This window comes from Apodemus sylvaticus, chromosome 2, assembly GCF_947179515.1.
Source record: "Apodemus sylvaticus chromosome 2, mApoSyl1.1, whole genome shotgun sequence".
In the NCBI taxonomy this organism is placed as follows: Eukaryota; Metazoa; Chordata; class Mammalia; order Rodentia; family Muridae; genus Apodemus; species Apodemus sylvaticus.
Window position 1 is genome coordinate 145242941 of NC_067473.1, and position 19494 is coordinate 145262434.

The 19494-nt window shown below is 42.6% G+C and overlaps 1 protein-coding gene across 2 annotated transcripts in view; it reads left to right on the top strand.

The window, feature by feature from the left end:
- Fancd2 (FA complementation group D2) overlaps positions 1-19494 on the top strand; it is a 95526-nt gene that overhangs the window by 2938 nt on the left and 73094 nt on the right. Inside the window, exons 3-17 of one of the 2 annotated variants that reach the window (XM_052174556.1) lie at positions 701-841; positions 1517-1584; positions 1726-1829; positions 2402-2462; positions 4632-4684; positions 7622-7700; positions 9527-9651; positions 10804-10891; positions 12455-12559; positions 13057-13157; positions 13681-13789; positions 13991-14026; positions 16266-16409; positions 18201-18335; positions 19289-19420. In XM_052174556.1, the coding sequence (XP_052030516.1) occupies positions 701-841; positions 1517-1584; positions 1726-1829; positions 2402-2462; positions 4632-4684; positions 7622-7700; positions 9527-9651; positions 10804-10891; positions 12455-12559; positions 13057-13157; positions 13681-13789; positions 13991-14026; positions 16266-16409; positions 18201-18335; positions 19289-19420 (1481 nt within the window). The remainder of the gene's footprint in view (positions 1-700; positions 842-1516; positions 1585-1725; positions 1830-2401; positions 2463-4631; positions 4685-7621; positions 7701-9526; positions 9652-10803; positions 10892-12454; positions 12560-13056; positions 13158-13680; positions 13790-13990; positions 14027-16265; positions 16410-18200; positions 18336-19288; positions 19421-19494) is intronic. The other variant, XM_052174557.1, reaches the window with a different exon arrangement.

Sequence of the window (19494 nt, forward strand, 5' to 3'; positions counted from 1 at the left end):
TGTCTTTCTGTGTTCCAGGCCAGTGTGGTCTGTGTAGTGAGTTCCTGATTAGCAGGGCTGCATAGTGACACCTGTCTCACAACAAAAGCAAAAACAGTCTTGGGTAAATAGAAAGCTCATCCTTTGGAAATACCATCGGCAGAATAGAACCAACTTCTCCTGTGTGATGAGGGGCTGGAGATCTGGCTCAGATGGGAGACTGCTTACCTGGCATCCCTAGGTTCAATCCCCAGTACTAAGGAAGGGGAAAGAAAAGTTTATGAGGAGGGAGTTGGGCCTTGTACTCTTAATGAGTAATGACCAAACTGAGTTTCTCATTCTGCATTTGAATAAGTAGAAAAAGAGTCAGAATTATATCATGAAAGGAGAAAAGTAGGCTCATTCTTCAGATTCAGGTCCCTGTTTTGTTTGTTTTGTTGTTCACTGTGCATTGATGAGACCAGCCTGAGCTTTAACCTGAAAGACATAGTACAGAGGAACCTGTTCTGGTCCCGAGCTTTATCCTGAAGGATGTGGTACAGAGCATGCTCTGTTCTGTCTGGTTCTGTGGACAGACCATCAGTTATCAAATTTGGTATAAATCAGGATTTTTATCAGATGAATTTGTCAAAACTCGAGTCCTGGGTTTAAATTTTAACCTTTGCGTTGTTCTGATTATTTCTGTGGTCGTATTCTTTAATGTATGTGTTTGTTTCTCCAGCAATCATGAAACCACCCCTTTCCAAGCTGGCAAAGAAGTCTGATGATTCTCATGAAGTTGAAGAAAATGGCAGTGTCTTTGTAAGGCTTCTTAAGGCATCAGGACTCACTCTTAAAACCGGAGAGAATCAAAATCAGCTAGGTAAAATTCAAAATATGTTTCTGAGTTGAGTGAAAGTGCTCAGGACCAGACCAGGAATCCAGAATAGAGAGGCTGACAGAGAGCAGGGACACTCTCTCTGCCTCTGTCCTAAGAGAGGAGTGAGATTGATCAGTACAAACTGTGCCCATTGTCATATCTTATTGTTTTAAGGCTTGATAAAAAAATGTTAGTTACCTCTAATTCTTTTTCTAGAAAAAGTAGTATACTACTAGTTTCTACAGCATAGATACTTTTTTGTTTTACTAAGTAAGATAAGTTACCTTTATATCTACAAGTAAGATGGGTGATTTATATAACACTTTGGTGTCTTAACATCTACCAGTTTAAGTGTTTCACTCTAGGTTTAGAAGTTTTGACTGAAAATATTCTTAGTAGGGATGTAGAGATGTACTCAGAAGAGAGTATATCCTGTTCCCTCAGAGGACCAGAGTTTGATTCTCAGCAGCCACAGCAGATATCTGTAACTCTAGTTCCTGGCTAGAATCTCTGCCCAAACTTTCACATGAAAAGAATATAAATAAATAGACTTTTAAGAAAAGAAGAAGAGAGAAAATATTCTTAGTGGCATCATCAGCTGGGAAGCCTTTCTTTAGGGAAGGAGGCTGAGGTAGACATTAGACATCGTGCTGAGAAGCTGTTCTTCCTTCCTCATAGGTGTGGATCAGATAATCTTCCAAAGGAAGCTCTTTCAGGCCTTGAGGAAGCATCCTTCTTATCCCAAAGTACGTACTCTCTCTGTGGTGCTCTGCCTCTGCCGGAAGTGCATAGAATGAGGACTGAGACCCCGGCACACAGCAGAGTGGCTGGGAGCGAGCATTCCGGCCACAGAGCTTACCTTCTCTCATCCTGGTTGTGTTATTTAGGTGATAGAAGAGTTTGTTAATGGCCTGGAGTCCTACACCGAGGACAGTGAGAGTCTCAGGAACTGCCTGCTGCCTTGTGAGCGCCTGCAGGATGAGGAAGCCAGGTGTGGAGAAGAAGCTGCCTTCCAGAAGTTCAGTCTGCCAGTAACGGGACTGGACACAGGAAGTGCAGTTGTTTTTGTTTTACAATTTTGCTTTTGATTTATAACTCTTTTTTACTCAGAGTTTAAGTGTAACTTTAAAACTAATTTAATTTGAGGCTACGTGGCAAAGAACTGGAATATTTTATGAAACATGTCTCACCTGTACTGATAAGAATAAACATCTCTGGGTCTTCCTTACCAAGAGCTGTCTTCATATATATATATATATATTTTTTTTTTAAATAATAAGACTCTACTTTTGTCTGTCTGTCTGTCTGTCAGTTTAGAAGCATGATCTCAATTATGTAGTCCTGCCTATACTGGAACTCCCTATGCAGACTAGGCTTTCCTTAAACTCACAGAGGGCTGCCAGCTTTTCCTCCTGAATGCAGGGACTAAAGGCCTCTGCTTTCTAGCCTGGCTTTGAGATAGTCTTGAAGGATTGTGTATTTAACCAGTTTTATGTAGAAAAGATAGTCAAACAGTACAACGAAATGAACAAAATAGGAGCCAAATGCCTCTCTATTTTACAGCATGGGCACATTTTACTCCAAGAGTCTGATCAAGCTACTTCTGGGGATTGACATTTTACAGGTGAGACCGCAGCACTTTCCTCAGAGCGTGTTGTTGGGTGCGAAGTGGGGTAACTCAAGAGCGGGGTGAGCTTTAGCTGGCAACAGCTCTGAACAGCACTTGAGGAGATTAGTCTCTAAGCATGTCTGTCTTTGACTTGTTATTAGGCTGGTTGACCAGGCAGTCCTGTTCATTTCTTCAGCATATGATTCTGGCTTATTTAAAAACATTGTAGGGCTGGAGAGATGGCTCAGTGGTTAAGAGCACTAACTGCTCTTCCATAGGTCTTGAGTTCAATTCCCAGCAATTACCCGGTGGCTCACAACTATCTGTAATGGGTCTAATGCCCTCTTCTGATGTCTGAAGACAGGGACAGTGCGCTCATATACATGAAATAAATAAATATTAAAGGAAAAAAACCCAGACATATTGTACTTTGGCACAAGTATGCTGGTGCCTGCAGAGGCCAGAGGCATCAGATCCTCTGGAGCTGGAGTCACAGTTTTCAGCGGCAGGCTATGAGTTCTGGAAACCAGACCTGGGTTCTCTGTAAGAACAGCACACATTCCTAACAGCTGAGCCACCCAGCCAGTCCCGATTCCTCTTCCTTACAGCGCCTCGCTGTGTGCCCTGAGAACTGCGTGCCTACTGCTGAATTGTCATCTGCACCGTCACTTAGTAACTTGAGTGTGCTCTTTACTTCATTCTCTTCTATCTCACTTCTTTCCAAAAGTTGTATGTGTGGCAGGAGTAGGGGTGTGTGAGTGCCGGTGGTGAAGGCGCCTGTGGAGGCCAGAGGCCTTGGAGCTCTGGATCTAAGCTTAAAGGCAGCTGTGAACTGGAGGGTGTGGCTTCTGCGACTCAGACATGCGTCCTCCGGAGGATCAGGACGTGATCCTAGCCGCTGAGCCTTTTCTCCAGCCAGTGCAGTTCCATGTTTCAGTGTGTCAATTTGAACAAAATTGTACAGTGAAAAATACCTTTCCCACCCAGCCTCTCTTTACCTCTTCCTGAGCTTCTTCATATAATTTTTAATCTCTTATTTTTCTTTGAAAATCCTAACTATAATATGCGTAACTCATATCAGAGAGCTCCCATTTTTTTTTGGTTTTGGTTTTGGTTTTGGTTTTGGTTTTTGGTTTTTCGAGACAGGGTTTCTCTGTATAGTCCTGGCTGTCCTGGAACTCACTCTGTAGACCAGGCTGGCCTCGAACTCAGAAATCCGCCTGCCTCTGCCTCCCAAGTGCTGGGATTACAGGCGTGTGCCACCACCACCCAGCGAGAGAGCCCATTTTTATCTGAAGTGTAGACCTCCTTTGAAAACATAATCTTTTAAAATCTGTATTTCATAGACTAAGAGTTACCATATTTAATAATATTTTTAGTATTTGATTAATCTTCCTTAATATTTGGGAATGCAAATTATTGATGTATTTATATTCAAGTATTTATATTAAAATATGGACAGTATCTGTGTGAACATTCTTAGAGGATAATCAGTTATGTTATTAAGATGTTTCCCTAAGAGCTATAGTGGAAACCTGGTGGTGGTGGCACACGCCTGTAATCCTAGCACTTGGGAGGCAGAGGCAGGCGGATTTCTGAGTTGGAGGCCAGCCTGGTCTACAGAGTGAGTCCCAGGACAGCCAGGGCTACACAGAGAAACCCTGTCTCGAAAAAAACCAAAACACCAAAAAAAAAAAAAAAAAAAAAAAAAAAAAAGCTCTAATGGAAGAAATTTTGACTAATTGTTGTACATCTTTGTTTAATGATTATTATTATAGATATTAAAAAAAGCCATCTACTGATCAAATAATTGTCAGGTTTAAGTACTTTCATAAAAATACACCGAGAACATCGAGGTATATCCACAAATCACAACTCCAGGGTTTGCCCCCTTGTAGTTTGTCCAGTCCTCCAAGGCCCCGTCTAATGCTTCATGGTTAGGTGCAGTGCTGTCTTAACTAGAGGCAGCTGCTGTTGTAGACATCTCAGGAAACCTTCTTCTGTGAAGTCACCTTCGTCGACCCCTGCCGACTGAACTCTTCAGCATTGTGGTCCCTTAGAGTACCACGCAGCCACTGGCCTGATGCTGCAGCAGCCTGCTTGCCACTCCGACCTGGTAGCTAATATATATTTCTGATGTATATTTTGATACCACCTTCTGACTGTGCATGTTTTCTCTTTTAGCCTGCCATTATCAAAATGTTATTTGAAAAAGTGCCCCAGTTTCTTTTTGAAAGGTAAGTGGAATTGCTCTGAAACCTTGGGTTTTAATGCTTTTGGACTCTCCGGAATATCTCTTCTGAACTGTCCTGTGGTCATGTTTAACATGTCAGGGTCCCAAATGAGGGATAACATTTCTTCTGTTACTTCATAATACTAAATCATTGTTAAATATCACGCAGGCTTGTATGTAGAATGGTTCTTCCAGAAGAGTACATGACACTCAGGCAGTAGTGGCAGTTTCCTAGGACAGAGCCAGTCATCAGTCTTTGCCTTTATTTTGAAGTGTATTTCTATTGTTTATATTTTGAAATTACTGCATCAGGGGCTGGAGAGATGGCTCGGGGGTGAAGAGCATAGGCTGCTCCTACAGAATGCTAGAGTTGAATTCTCAGACACCAGTGCAGCTTAAACACCCATACACATAAAATAATAAATATTTTTTAAAAATAACAACTGTGTCATTAAGGAAAAAGACCAGCCTGATTAAAAATGACATAAAATCTCAAGTATAGAAACATTAAATATTTAAGTGTTCAACTTCATTAGCAAAGACAGAAACTTAAAATAAAAAAATAAGTCTGGGTGTGGTAGCACTTGCATTTTATTCCAGTCCTAGGGAGGCTGGAACATGTGGATCTCTGAGTTTTAGGCCAGACTAGTCTATAGAGTGAGTTTCAGGACACCCACAGCTACATAGAGAAACCCTGTCTTGAAAAACAAAACAAAACAAACAAATAAATGGATTTAACTTAATTACATAAGAAAATTCAATGCAAATAAATCTTAAAAAAAAAAAATCCAAAAAAACAAAAACGGCCTGGGGTGGGGCTGGAAAGTTGGCTCAGTGGTTAAGAGCTGCTCTTCCAGAGGTCCTGAGTTCAATCCTTAGCAACAGCATGGTGGCTCACAACCATCTGTAATGGGATCTGGTGCCCTCTTCTGGCACATAGGTATACATGTAGATAGAGTGCATGTAGATAGAGCGCTCATATACGTGAATGAATGAATGAATGAATGAATGAATCTTTTTTTAAAAAAATGCAGTGCAAGCTAGGTGTGTAGCCCAGTTGGTAGAATTCTTACCTAACCTGAAGATCTGAGTTTGACTCTCATGACAACATAATTTTCAACATTCCAGTGATAAAGGCAGGAGAAACAAACTCAAAGTCATCCTCAGTTACACAGAAAATTTGAGTTCAGCTTAAGACACAAAAGACCCTGCCTCCAAAATGAAAAAACGAAGGAAAAATAAGAGGATAAAATATTGAGTGTTTTCCCTACACCCAAAGAGCCTTTGTTAATTAAATACAATCAATCATTATAAGAAGCAGTTAAGTCGTATGCCTCAAAATCTTAGATTTATGCCCAGCACGTAGGAAGAGGAGGCAGAACGAAGATGAATTCAGAGTCATCCTCCTATACATAGTGAGTTCCAGGCCAGCCTGGGCTTCGCTCTGAGACCCTATTGCACAGTAATAAAAACCAAACAAACAAACAAACACTTTTCAGTCCCAGCATTTGAGAGGCAGAGGTAGGCGGGTCTCTGTTCAAAGCCGGCCAGAGCTATGTAATGAATCTGTGTTTCAAAAACAAATCAAAAGCCACATTTCATTTTTTTTTTTTATTTAAAGTTGATGAACTTTCAATTTATTTTCCTTTTTTTGTTTGAGACAGGGTCATGTAGCCCACGCTGGCCTACAGGTTACCATATGTTAAAGACTGATCTCGCACTCATAATCCTGCTTCTACCTCCCAAGTGCTGAGATTACAGGTGTGTCGTCTTGGCTAGTACTTTTATTAACTTCATTCATTTATTTTCTTTTTTCAAGACTGGGTTTCTCCTGGTAGTCCTAGCTGTTCTGAAACTCACTTGATAGACCAGGCTGGCCTTGAACTCACAGATAGTTCTGCCTCTGCCTCTCAAGTTCTGGGATTAAAGGCTCGTGCCACTATCTCCAACCAAATTATTTTTGCTTCATTTTGTGTGTAGAGTTGTTTTTGCCTTCATATATGCCTGTGCACTATGTAAGTTCCTGGAGCTCAGGGAGGCCAGAAAAGTGCATTCTATCCCCTGAAACTGATATAGTTGGTTGTAAGCATCCATGTGGTTTCTGGGAACCAATCCCAGGCCCCCCGGAAGATCAACAAATGCTCTTAACCACTGAGCCACACACTCCAGCTAGTCACATTGTCCCTTCTCCTCAGCTATAGCCACTGTTTTAGTGCCTTTTGTTTTCTGTGACAAAGCACTGGTACCAGGGCACCATATGGAAGAGTTTGTGACTTAATAGTTTCAGAGACAGTGACGAGACCATAACCATCATGGCAGGCAGCACAGCAGCTGGTAGGCAGGCAGTGTGCGGGCAGCAGCTGAGGGCTCACATCCTTCTCAGAAAGCTGGAGGCAGAGAGGAGAACTAACAGTGTTTTCTTCCAGTCATCTTTCCCACAATATATATGTCTGGATTATTTATTCATTTATTTTATGTTTGGTTATTTTGCCTACATGTATGTCTGTAAACCACATGCATGCCTGCCACCTGTGGAGGCCAGAAGAGGGTGCCAAGTCCCCTGGGCCTTTAGTTACAGATGGTTGTGAGTCACACATGGGTTGCTAGGAATTGAATCTGGATCATTTGGAAGAGCAGCCAGTGCTTTTAACTGCCAAGCTGTCTTTCCAGCCCCTCTGGTTTTGATAATCACATTGTGTTTAGTATTGTGCCCCATAACTAGTAACTCTCTAGTTAGTAGTTCTAACTGACTGGCTGAAGTATTCTATACAGTATTAAAGTTTACTGTTTTATGGTCAGGAGGTGGTGATACAGCTTATAATAGAGTACCTGTTCATCATCTGAGTTCCCTAGAACCAAACAAAGAAAAAAACTGACCTGGGGAGAGGGACAGAGGGAGGGAGAGACAGACAACTAAAGCCTTCCCGTTCTGACACTGCAGCGAGCGCAGAGATGGAATCAGCATGCCCCGGCTCATCATCAATCAACTAAAATGGCTGGATAGAATTGTGGACAGCAAGGTAGGCTGGGGCTCTATCCATTTATAAAGTGTTGCTGGGCAGAGCTGTGCACGCCTATAATCCCAGCACTTGGGAGGCAGAGGCAGGCTGATTTCTGCCAAGTTCAATGGTCTACAGAGTGAGACTATGTCTCAAAAACAAATAGTTGTTTCTAGTCAGCAATGGTAGCACATGCCAGTAATCAGAGCATTTAGAGAGGAGAGACAGGAAGATGGAGGACAACATGAGTCAGGCTGGGTGACCCTGACCAAACCTTTTTTATTTGAGAAACCTGAGTATTTGTTTCTTTAAATAAAAATGTATTTCCAAAGAATTTTAGGGTGCATGAAGTGGCGTGTAATTCTGGCACTTGGGCGTGAGGCATGAAAAGGTAAAGTCTGGAGCCAGAAGAGGGGCCATATAGCTTCTGATCTGTAAAAGGACTGGTGGATTTGCTCTGTGGTTAAAGCGCTTGCTGTGCAAGCCTGAAGACCCGACTTGACCCCTGGGGGAGCCTCAGAAAAGTCAAAGTGAGGCGCCAGCTGCACAGAGCTGTCCTCTGGCAGGCACGTTCACGCACAGAATACGTGCATTCATAAATAGTTCTTAGACACTATTTTTTAAAACATTTATTTATTATATGTAAGTACACTGTAGCTGTCTTCAAATACCCCAGAAGAGGGCATCAGATCTCATTACGGATGGTTGTGAGCCACCATGTTGTTGCTGGGATTTGAACTCAGGACCTTTGGAAGAGCAGTCAGTGCTCTTAACTGCTGAGCCATCTCTCTAGCCCAATAAATAATTTTTAAAAGACGAAATCTTCCTTAAGTTTAAAAATTAAGTATAGTTTATTATATGTTAAATATTTAGGAAGGTACTAGAGCAGTGGTTTTTTTGTTTGTTGTTTTTGTTTTTGTTTTGTTGTTGTTGTTGGTGGTGGTGGTTTTTTGAGGCAGGGTTTCTCTGTATAGCCCTGGCTGTCCTGGAACTCACTCTGTAGACCAGGCTGGCCTTGAACTCAGGAATCTGCCTGCCTCTGCCTCCCAGAGTGCTGGGATTAAAGATAAGTGCCACCGCTGCCCGGCAAGCAGTAGTTTTTAACCTGTGGCCAAACGGAGTTGAAGGACCCTTTCACAGGGTCTCCTATGACTGTTGGAAATATCAGATATTTACATTACAAATCATAACAGTAGCAAAATTACAGTTATAAAGTAGCAATGAAAATAATCTATGTTTGAGGTTCACCACAACATGAGGAACTGTATTAAAGGGTGAACCACTGGACTAGAGAAATGGCTCAGCAGATATGAGCATTCGCTGCTCTTGTAGAAGACCCCGGTTCCGCTCCCAGCACCTACATGGTGGTTCACAGCTTTCCGTAACCTGAGTTCTAGGGGGATCCAGCAAACATAAACTTGATGCACGCACACACACAAACACACACACACACATTTTAGGTCCTCAGGCTTAGAAGAACAGCGCTGTATTATGGAGCGCACTCTCCCAGCTCCCATTGGCCTCTTACTTTATTTTTTTTTTTTATTTATTTATTATATGTAAGTACACTGTAGCTGTTTTCAGACACGGGAAGAGGGCCTCAGATCTCTTTTCGGGTGGTTGCAAGCCACCATGTGGTTGCGAGCCACCATGTGGTTGCTGGGATTTGAACTCATGACCTTTGGAAGAACAGTCGGTGCTCTTACCCACTGAGCCATCTCTCCAGCCCTTCTTACTTTAAATTTTGAGGTTGAGTCTGTTATGGTCATGATGTGTACATGATAATTTCAGGTCTGTATCTTCACGAGCTGTAATATGTGACAGCTCTAATAATGTTCTCCCTGCAGGACCTCACGGCCCAGATGATGCAGTTGATCAGTGTTGCTCCAGTGAGCTTACAACATGACTTCATCACTAGCCTTCCTGAGATCCTAGGGGATTCCCAGCATGCTAACGTGGGGAAAGAGCTCAGGTGGGTAAACACTGCGGGGCCGTCTCCTGGAGCCTCCACCACGGAAACTTGTTCATTGCAGTGTAAAAAGAGCTAAGTTTAGAGCTGACATGGTAACTCTGGCTAAAGGTGCTTGCCTTTCATCTCTGATGATGTAAGTTTTATATTGGAACCCACATAGTAGAAGAGACCTTTCGGGGAGTGGGGGGGCTAGAAAAGGGGAAATCATTTGAAATGTAAATAAATTATATCGAATAAAAAAAATTAAAAAAAAAAAAAAAGAAGAGACCTGACATACCAAGTTTTTCTCTGACCGTGGCACACCTTGGCCACACACATACATGTACACACATGTGCACATCCCCACAGATGCACACATATACACACCCGTGCACACTCCCACAGGGGCACACCCCCACAGATACACACACACACACACATTTAGGACATAAACGTCTGGAACACAGGTGTTTAAGTTCCTCTTCAGTTTTGTAGGAAGTTCATAGTCGGTCTGAGCTACACGAAGCTCAGAATCACACACAAAAGGTGATTGGGTATGTGACTCAGTTGATAAGAGTATTTGCCTGACATGTACCAAGTATGTTAATTCCCTAATATTACATAAACCAGGTGTGATGACAGAAGGTGAAGTAGGAGGATCAGAAGACCACACTCATTCTTGACTACATTGTGAGTTTGAGGCCAACCTGGGATACACTAAATCCTGCCTCAAAATGTAAAAATTATTTGGGCAGTAGTCGATAATGCCTTTAATCTTAGTACTTGGGAGTAAAGGTAGAAGGATCAGGAGTTCAAGGTCAACTTTAGGCATCTCTGTGAGTTTGAGGCCAGCCTGGTCTACAGAGTGGGTTCTAGGACAGCCAGAACTACACAGAGGTGCACATGCACTAACATACAGACTTTCTGGTCATTGTTCCCCAAACAATATAGCATGACAAGTATTTGCATAGCTTTTACGTTGCCTCAGGTATTGTAAGTATCCTAGAAATAACTGACAGTATGTGGGAGGGTGGATAGGTCATGTGCTGAGAGCCATGCCATCCACTAGGGGGACTTGAGCATCCCCTGCAGGTCCTGTCCTCCCCACTCGAGGGAGGAGCTTCTCAGATTGTTTGTTGCCCCATTACTCAGCTTTTCTTTCTTTGTTAACAGTGAGCTGCTGGTGCAGAATACTTCACTGACTGTTCCAATTTTGGATGTCTTTTCCAGTCTCCGACTTGACCCAAACTTCCTGTCTGAGGTGGGGAAGAGCCTTCTTTCCAGAAATAGGAAGAAATCATATACAATGAGAGAAAATGTCACTTTGAAACTATGCTCACAAATATTAAAATATTATGCTGCATGTGCGTGCGTGTGCACACACGCATACACGCATGCACGCATACACATGGCATCATCATGGGGATCAAAAAACAGGCATTATAAATACTATAATACTAAGCCAAAACCTAACCTCTTCCTTTCTTCCTTCCTTCCTCCTTTCCCTTCCCTTCCCTTCCCTTCCCTTCCCTTCCCTTCCCTTCCCTTCCCTTCCCTTCCCTCCCCCTCCCCTCCCTCCCTCCCTCCCTTCCTCTCTCTCTCTCTCTCTCTTTCTCTCTTTCTTTCTTTCTCTTCCTTCTTTTCTTTCTTTCTCTTTCTTCTTTTCTTTCTTTCAGTTCACATAGTCTGACCATGTGGCCCTGGCTGGCCTCAAACTCAAGATCTTTCTGCCTTAGCTCCCCCAGAACTGGGATAGTGTATGTATATCCCCAGGCCTGGCTTAAGCAATGCAATTTAGTTGGGTTTCATTTTGCTTTTCACTATGCTGTTACTCAAATCCCACCCTCATCTCTTAAGTGGTAAGCTTGTGTATGTTCGTGTGTGTGTGTGTGTGTGTGTGTGTGTGTGTGTGTGCATGCATGTGTGTAAGTGTGCACGTAGAACCCAGATGACAACCTCGGGTGTTCTTGAGGTCTGTCCACTTATAAAAAAAAAAAAGCATCTCACTGCGTGGCACTTACTAGCAAGCTTCAGAGATGTTTGTCTCCAAAGCACCCATGCTAGGATTACAAATACTTGCAGCCATTCATGGCTGTTTTATGTGAGCTTGGAGTTCAAACTTAGGTCACGTGATGACTGGGAATAGTTTTTGATAAAGTGCTTGCCTAGGGTGTACAAGGCTTTGATACCCTGCGACATATAAGCTTTGTATCAAGGCGTACGCATAAACAAGTGGTAGAGGCTGGAGGAACAGAAGTTCAAGGCCATCCTAAGCCACATAGGGAGCTCAAGGCCAGCCTGGGAAGCTAAACCCTCCAGGAGAACAGCAACATATTTTTACTTCTTTTGTAACTTTTAAGATATAAGCATTCTGGAATTTAGCTGGCTTTTATTTGGCAGTAACTTCACTCTGCTTTGGTTCCCTTCTAAATAACGTACTTTTATACTGGAAGAGAGCTAGCTTTTCATCATTCCGTCTGAATAACATCCGGAGATGTCCATAAACCCAGTGGTCATTCACAATCCACAGGAAGTGTGCCGGGGTCAGTGGTGAGGGAAGCAGGAGGGAGCTCTGTTGACAGAAATGAGCTCAGGCTCTGAACAAAATGTAAGACTAAAGATGTTTGACATTTATCACTTGTCTATGTTAGAAAAGTCTTTGACATTTATAATTGTAAACGTTTGTAATTTGGGGGGGGGGAAAGAATTTTCCCCCCCAAAATTACTATTAGGAAAATCAAATGAGCAAAGTGAATTTTCTAATCTTGCTGGTAACTCTATATTGGGTTTGAGTAGTGAAGAGTTTTGCTCTTTTTATATTTAGATCCGCCAGTTGGTGATGGGCAAGCTGTCATCTGTGCGTCTAGAGGATTTACCTGTGATAGTGAAGTTTATTCTTCATTCTGTAACAGACACTGCTTCACTTGAGGTATGCTGTTGTTCCTACCAAGCCTACTTACATTAAGATATGTGGGTAAATGATTTAAATAAGTACTTCAAGTATTTGCTGTTCTCTGGCCCTAGATTAATTGGCTGATTACTCCGTATAGCTGTGGGAGAGAGCAGAGCTCAGTCTGGGTGATTCCTCAGCATGAGCTGCTGCAGGCTGATGCTTTCTACTTCTCTGAAGTGGTGGCTCAAGGGACTGGAGGGTTTAGGGTGTGGCAGTCTGAATAACTTGAACTGTTCTCATCCAGGCTGCTGACATGCCTTCTGTTACAGGCCAGGTGTTTTCCTCCTGGTATTTTGGGGTTCTTACCTAAGTTTGAAACTCAAGATCACATAAAATAGCCAAGCATGGCTGCAAGTATTTGTAATCCCAGCATGGGTGCTTTGGAGACAAACACATCTCTGAAGCTTCCAGTGAGTTCCAGTGGGTTCCAGTGCGAGTGGACAGAATACATGACTGACAGTGATTCACCACAGGTGATTGCTGAGCTTCGGGAGAAGTTGAACGTCCAGCATTTTATTTTGCCGTCACAAGTTCAGGCTTCCCAAAGCAAGATGAAAAGTAAAGGGCTAGCAAGGTAAGGGGCCGTTCACAATTGTCACTCCTTTCCTTCAACCAGAAGGCAGGGTAGTGGTAAGATTATAATAAACCACAAGTTCTGGTAGCAAGGCTACTTTAAAATACAGCATAACACACACACACACACACACACACACTTTCCTAGCCATTCAAGTTCACACAGTCTATGATGCAAGTTTTTCATTTATTTATTTATTTATTTATTTATTTATTTATTTATTTATTTATTTATTGGATTTGTTTTTTTCGAGATAGGGTTTCTCTGTGTAGCCCTGGCTGTCCTAGAACTTACTCTTTAGACCAGGCTGGCCTCAAACTCAGAAATTCGCCTGCCTTTGTCTCCCAGAGTGCTGGGATTATAGGTGTGCACCACCACCGCCCGACGGTGCAAGTTTTTCAATATGTTGCATAATAAGTTGAGACATGCTCCAGAACCTATGATTAATAACCAGAAACTCGGATCTTATAAGGTCTTTTCTAGTAAGTAGAAGAAATAATGTTTCCTGCTTTGCTGTTTGTAGCTCCTCAGGAAATCAAGAAAACAGTGATAAAGACTGTATTGTTCTCGTCTTTGATGTAATAAAGTCAGCCATTAGATACGAGAAAACCATTTCGGAAGCCTGGATTAAGGTAAGATCCTTGCAACTTTGATGGCCAAGGTGGTTCACGCGTGTCAGTCAGTGACAGATGTGTGAGGTGAGATGAAATAAGTCTTTAGATTGTCATTCAAGTATAAGTGCTGGGCAAGTGAGCAGGGCGCGCGTGAGGGATGCAACAGGTGTCACACGCTCCACTGATAATGTCATCACACCGTGGCCCTTGTTTTCCTAGGTAATTGAACGCACTGAGTCAGCGGCTGAACATAAGGTAATGCTCTTGTGCTTTGAACTGCATTGACAACCATGCTGGCCTGCCTTCTCTCTGTGTTCCTGCAGCTGTCCTGTAGCTGCTCTGAAAATGTTGGGTGTGTGAAGAGCAACCCAAGAGGGCTGACTTGCCTGGTGACTGGTCTGATCTACTAGTTCTGGAAATGACTTTAGTCTATAGTGTCCAGTAGGGACTACGAGGTTGTTTCACCCGCATGAAGTTATAGTCCAAGAAGCAGTACCCTACTGTGGTCATGAGTTCATGTCTATAGTCCAAGAAGCAGTACTCTACTGTGGTCATGAGTTCATGTCCTGAGTCTGTGGTTGGCCTTCCAGCCCCCAGGTGGAGTTGTCTTTTGACTATACTTGCCTATGAAATCTTGATTGAGTAGGTTAGCCTCTCCATTGTAAGGCAAGCAACGGTATTGGATCTATCCTCCACTCCTCTATGTCTTTCTCTGTCTCTCTCTGACTCTGCCGTGTGTGAGTGTGTGTGTGTGTGTGTGTCTGTCTGTCTGTCTGTCTGTCTGTCTGTGGGTGTTTGTTATGACACTCTCCAATCCAGGATGGCTTAGAACTCACTGTGTTTATTAAACTGAAGAAGATTCTCCTACCTCAGCTTCCCAGTATTAGAGTTACCACATCTGACTTCCTTGAAGAAGCTGGATGTCTATTTTTATATACTGGTTGTTTCTTCTGAAGGTTTTGGCTTTGGGGATTTTTGTTAGTTGAATGTGCAGTTATTAGATGGCAGTCTTAAAAGTTTCTATGATATAGAATAAACAGTGGAAATAATGAAGTTTTTTTTTTTGAGACAAGGTCTCATCCAACTGCCTTCAAACTCTCTGTATAGCTGTGAAGTTGACCTAGTACCCTTGACCCTCCTACCTCTACTCCCAAGTGCTACAGTGACAGGCATTTGCTACCATGATTCCTTGAATATGATCTTGGGGCCAGTGATAATCCCATTGTTTGCTTTTACACAAAAAGTAAATTCAAACGCTTTGATGCCTTTATACTTAATTTTTATAGACTTACAAGCAAGAACATGGTATAAACATAAGTTATATTCTTTGAACAGTTTTGTTTATTTTCATTTTTTTTCAAGACCAGTTTTCTCTGTGTAACAGCCCTGGTTGTCCTGGAACTCATTTGTAGACCAGACTTGCCTCAGACTCACAGAAGTAAGTCTGCCTCTGCCTCCATAGTGCTGGGATTTAAGGTGTGGTGTAGTGGATCTCCTTGGAGATGGTATTGTAGGTGTTGTGAGCCGTCACACATGGGGCTGTGAACTGAGAGCCCAGGTCCCCTAGAGCAGCAGCAAGTGCTTGAAACCACTGAGCTGCCTCTATCTCCCCTTGGTAAATGTGTCTTTTTGTGAAAGCTGTGTGTGCTTTCATGCGATGCACTCCTGTAAGAACAGGTGTGTGCATACACATGTGTGTATGGTTTTACCACTGTCTTCAGGAAGTAGAACCCTACTGTGGTTAGTGTAGTTCAGATTACTTACCTTTCTTCATCATCATCACTGTGATCGGAAATGACTTACTCTGTTTAAAAGCGGGTTAGCTGAGCTGGGCATGGTGACATGTTCCTTAATCCCAGCACTTGGGAGGCAAAGCCAGCTCTACAAAGTGAGTTCCAGTGCAGCCAGGGCTATACAGAGAAACCCTGTGTCAACAAACAAACAAGCAAAAATGGGTTGGCTGATACTGGTTTTTGTACTTGTTATATTTCAAAAACAATTATCATAAATTATTTAACCTTATATTGATAAACATTTATAGTCTTTGTAACTTTTCATAAAGCACATTTTCTAATTTTGAAAGTATATAATTTAGTTGTCAAGTGATTTCATCTTTTTTGTGGGGGGAGGGGTTGGGGGGTAAGGTTCCAGATAGGGTTTCTCTGTGTTGCCCTGGCTGTCCTGGAACTCACTCTATAGTTCAGCCTGGCCTTGAACTCAGAAATCCTCCTGCCTCTTTCATCTTTTTTTTTAACAAATGTAAAAATGTTCAACATTCTATTTTAATATCACTGTTCTCAATATTCTGATTTTTTTTCCAGAAACTTCCAAAGGAAAATAATTGTTGTACTTTATTTCTCTGAAAAGTGTTTCTGGGTTTTGTAATGGCGTGTGAGCTCTGTGGGTGTGCAGTGGGCACGCGAGTGTGGCGATTGTTTTAGTAGAGAATAATCAGCTCTGGTGTGCTGCCCTCTGGCGCGCTGCTCTCTGACAGGCTCTGGACGTGGCGATGTTGCTCATCATCTACAGCACCAGCACGCAGACAAAGAAGGGTGTTGAGAAACTGCTGAGAAACAAGGTTCAGTCAGGCTGCATTCAAGAGCAGCTGCTTGACAATGCGTTCTCCACACATCACTTGGTGAGTGTGAGACAAACAGGAAGTGCTAGATGCAGGTGGAGACATGCTGAGAAGATAATAGACTGGCATTTTCTGCACCATGTGGAATCTCACAACCCCTTAAGGTTTATTTTGTATGTGTTTACGCCCTGTCCCTGTGTATATATGTCACATGTGTGTACGTGCTCTTGAAAGCTGGAAGAGGACATTTGGTCCTCTGGAACTGGAGTTCAGGTGGTCGTGAGACACCTGACATGGGTGCTGGGAACCCGGCTCCAGTTGTTAGAAGAATACCAAGCAGGCTTGACTGCTGAGTTATCTCTCCAGCAGCATGACTTTTTTTTTAATTTTTTGTTTTGTTTTGTTTTGTTTTGTTTTTTGAGAGTCTCACTTTAGTCTTGGCTGGCTATGTAGACTAGGCTAGTCTTGAACTCATAGAGAGCCACCTGCTGTGTTTTTTGTTTGTTTCATTGTTGTTTTTTTGTTTTGTTTTGAAAATGACAGTATCAGTAATGAAGATGGAATTAGTAATGTTATTTACTTTAAATCCCTCAATGTCTTGTCTGTATTACATTATTTATGGAACCTGGTCACTTCTCTTATTACAATTATTTAAAGAACTTAGTTTGGGCTGGGCGGTGGTTGCGCATGCCTTTAATCCCAGCATTTGGGAGGCAGAGGCAGGAGGATTTCTGAGTTCAAGGCCAGCCTGGTCTATAGAGTGAGTTCCAGGACAGCCAGGACTACACAGAGAAACCCTATCTTGAAAAAACCAAATCTAACCTCCCTCCCCCCCAAAAAAAGAACTTAGTTTGGAAGTCTGGGGAGGTAGCTTAGTTGGTAAAGTGCTTGGTACACAATCATGAAGACCTGAGTTCTGTCCGGAGCACCTATAAAAATGCTGAGCATGGTGACACACATTTGTAACCACAGTACTTGGGAGGTGGAAATATGCAGGTCCCTGGGGCTTCTATTTGTTGAGCCCCAGGTCCCAGTGAGGGGCCTTGTCTCAAAAAAGAAAAAAGAAATGAATATTGCTCCCGAAAACAACTCCTGAGGGTTGCCTCTGCCTCCACATGCACGGTCATGTGGTCACCAGCACACACACACACACACACATGCACACGCACACGCACATGCACATGCACGCGTGCGTGCGCGCTCAATTCATTTTGGATAGTATTGAATGTTCTAGACTGAACTTAAATCATAACTGGAACAGAGCAGCCTACCCAGGAAGGCCTATGATTGAGTGAAGAAACTGGAATCTATTCAGTCCAGTTTATAGTTCTAAGCTGAACAAGTAGGAACTGTTTATTAAGCTTATCAGTTAATTTTTTTGAACACCAAGGTTAGTTTTTAATCTGTTAATGGAATCTGATTCTTAGAGAAAAGTCAGAATGATGAAGGATTATTTTGGGTATAATTAAGACTCATCTTATAAAATAGCAGTATGTTGGGCACTCACTAGCACCAGGATGGGGAACCACAAGGGTCAGAGTTCAAGGCTGTCTTGTAACTACAAAGCTCGAGGCCATCTACAGTACCCTCCAGAAAAAAGAAAACAAAAACAAAAAACCTGTTTTGTTGTTTTGAATTAGGTGAGAGCAGGGCTTGGAGCTGTAAGTCAGTGGTCAAGTGTCTGTCAACTGGGCCAGGCTCTGGGCTCCGTGCATAGTGTGAAAGCTAGACAGCAGGATGCTGAGTCCACACGGCAGCGCGAGGCCTGCAGGTCGTTCTCTTGGTGGCCGTGGTGGATATTAGCACATTTGGTCTACGACACCATTTCCCTTGTCTTTCTTCCTCTTCCAGGTTCTTAAGGATATTTGCCCATCGATTCTTTTGCTGGCTCAGACTTTGTTTCACTCTCAAGACCAGAGGATAATTTTGTTTGGCAGTCTTCTATACAAATATGCTTTTAAGTTTTTTGATACGTACTGCCAGCAGGTATGTTGAAACATTTATTTGGATAAGGAAGCAATAGGATATGGAAACATATAATTTCAAATAAATTGAATGTATTCGGAGGTATATTCTGGGTTGTTAGATGACATTGAAGGGGATTTAACTTTGATCAACAGCTTGGAAAACTCAGTTCTAAGCCAGCCATAGAGATGCACACCTCTGTTCACTTGGAACAGGCAGGGGGATAAAAAAAAGTTTGAAGCCAGACTGGTCTGCAGTGCAGGATCGTGCTTCATAATCAGAAAATACTTATTTCTAGTCTATGTCCTAAAGTGATGAAATTCTCTAGAGGATCCAACTGTGAGAGCTGAAATTTGGTTTAAAATCATTAAGGTCTTGCTCGTGTGTAGCACATCAAACAACTGGACTTAGATTTTGTTTTACCTTACTTTTTTTTATTATGTGCATATGAGTGCAGGGTTTTGTACCTGAAGCAAGTTTCCAAGGAGGCCATACATTCTTGGAGTCATCCAGTCTGACCTGTAGTCTGTTCACAAAACTTGTAAGACCTTTAGCTACTTCAGTATAGTCTTTTCAAGAAATCTGAATGTATACCAAGTCCAACCACAATTTGAGTAAATTTTAACTCATGGATACATGTTCAGAAGACCACACCAAGGAGCAAAATCAGGAGATTTCGAGAGTGTCCACTGATACATTACTGAAAGAAGGTCAGGGCTGAGTGGTCATCCCTGTCATCCTCACACTTGAGAGATGGGTCATTGACAAGTTTGAGGCCAGCATGGGACCGTGAGGCCCAGCGAGCCAGACAGACTGTGTGTTTATGCTCTGTGGTTTCCGGCTTCCTGAAGCCAGCGCTCAGGGCAGTTAGATAATAGACGGGAGGTAGAAGTTAGGAAGGCCAGGTGAGGGAATCGTTTACGATGGGCGTGCTGTAGTTTTCCCTCACACTATCCTGCTACCTCCCTGTACAGGAAGTGGTTGGTGCCCTAGTCACCCATGTCTGCAGTGGGAACGAGACTGAAGTTGATACTGCATTGGATGTCCTCCTCGAGCTGATTGTACTAAACGCCTCTGCTATGAGGCTCAATGCTGCTTTTGTTAAGGTATTGCCTGTCTTGACAAATATCAAATCATTTCTCTTATTGATTGATTGATTGATTGATTGATTGTATATGAG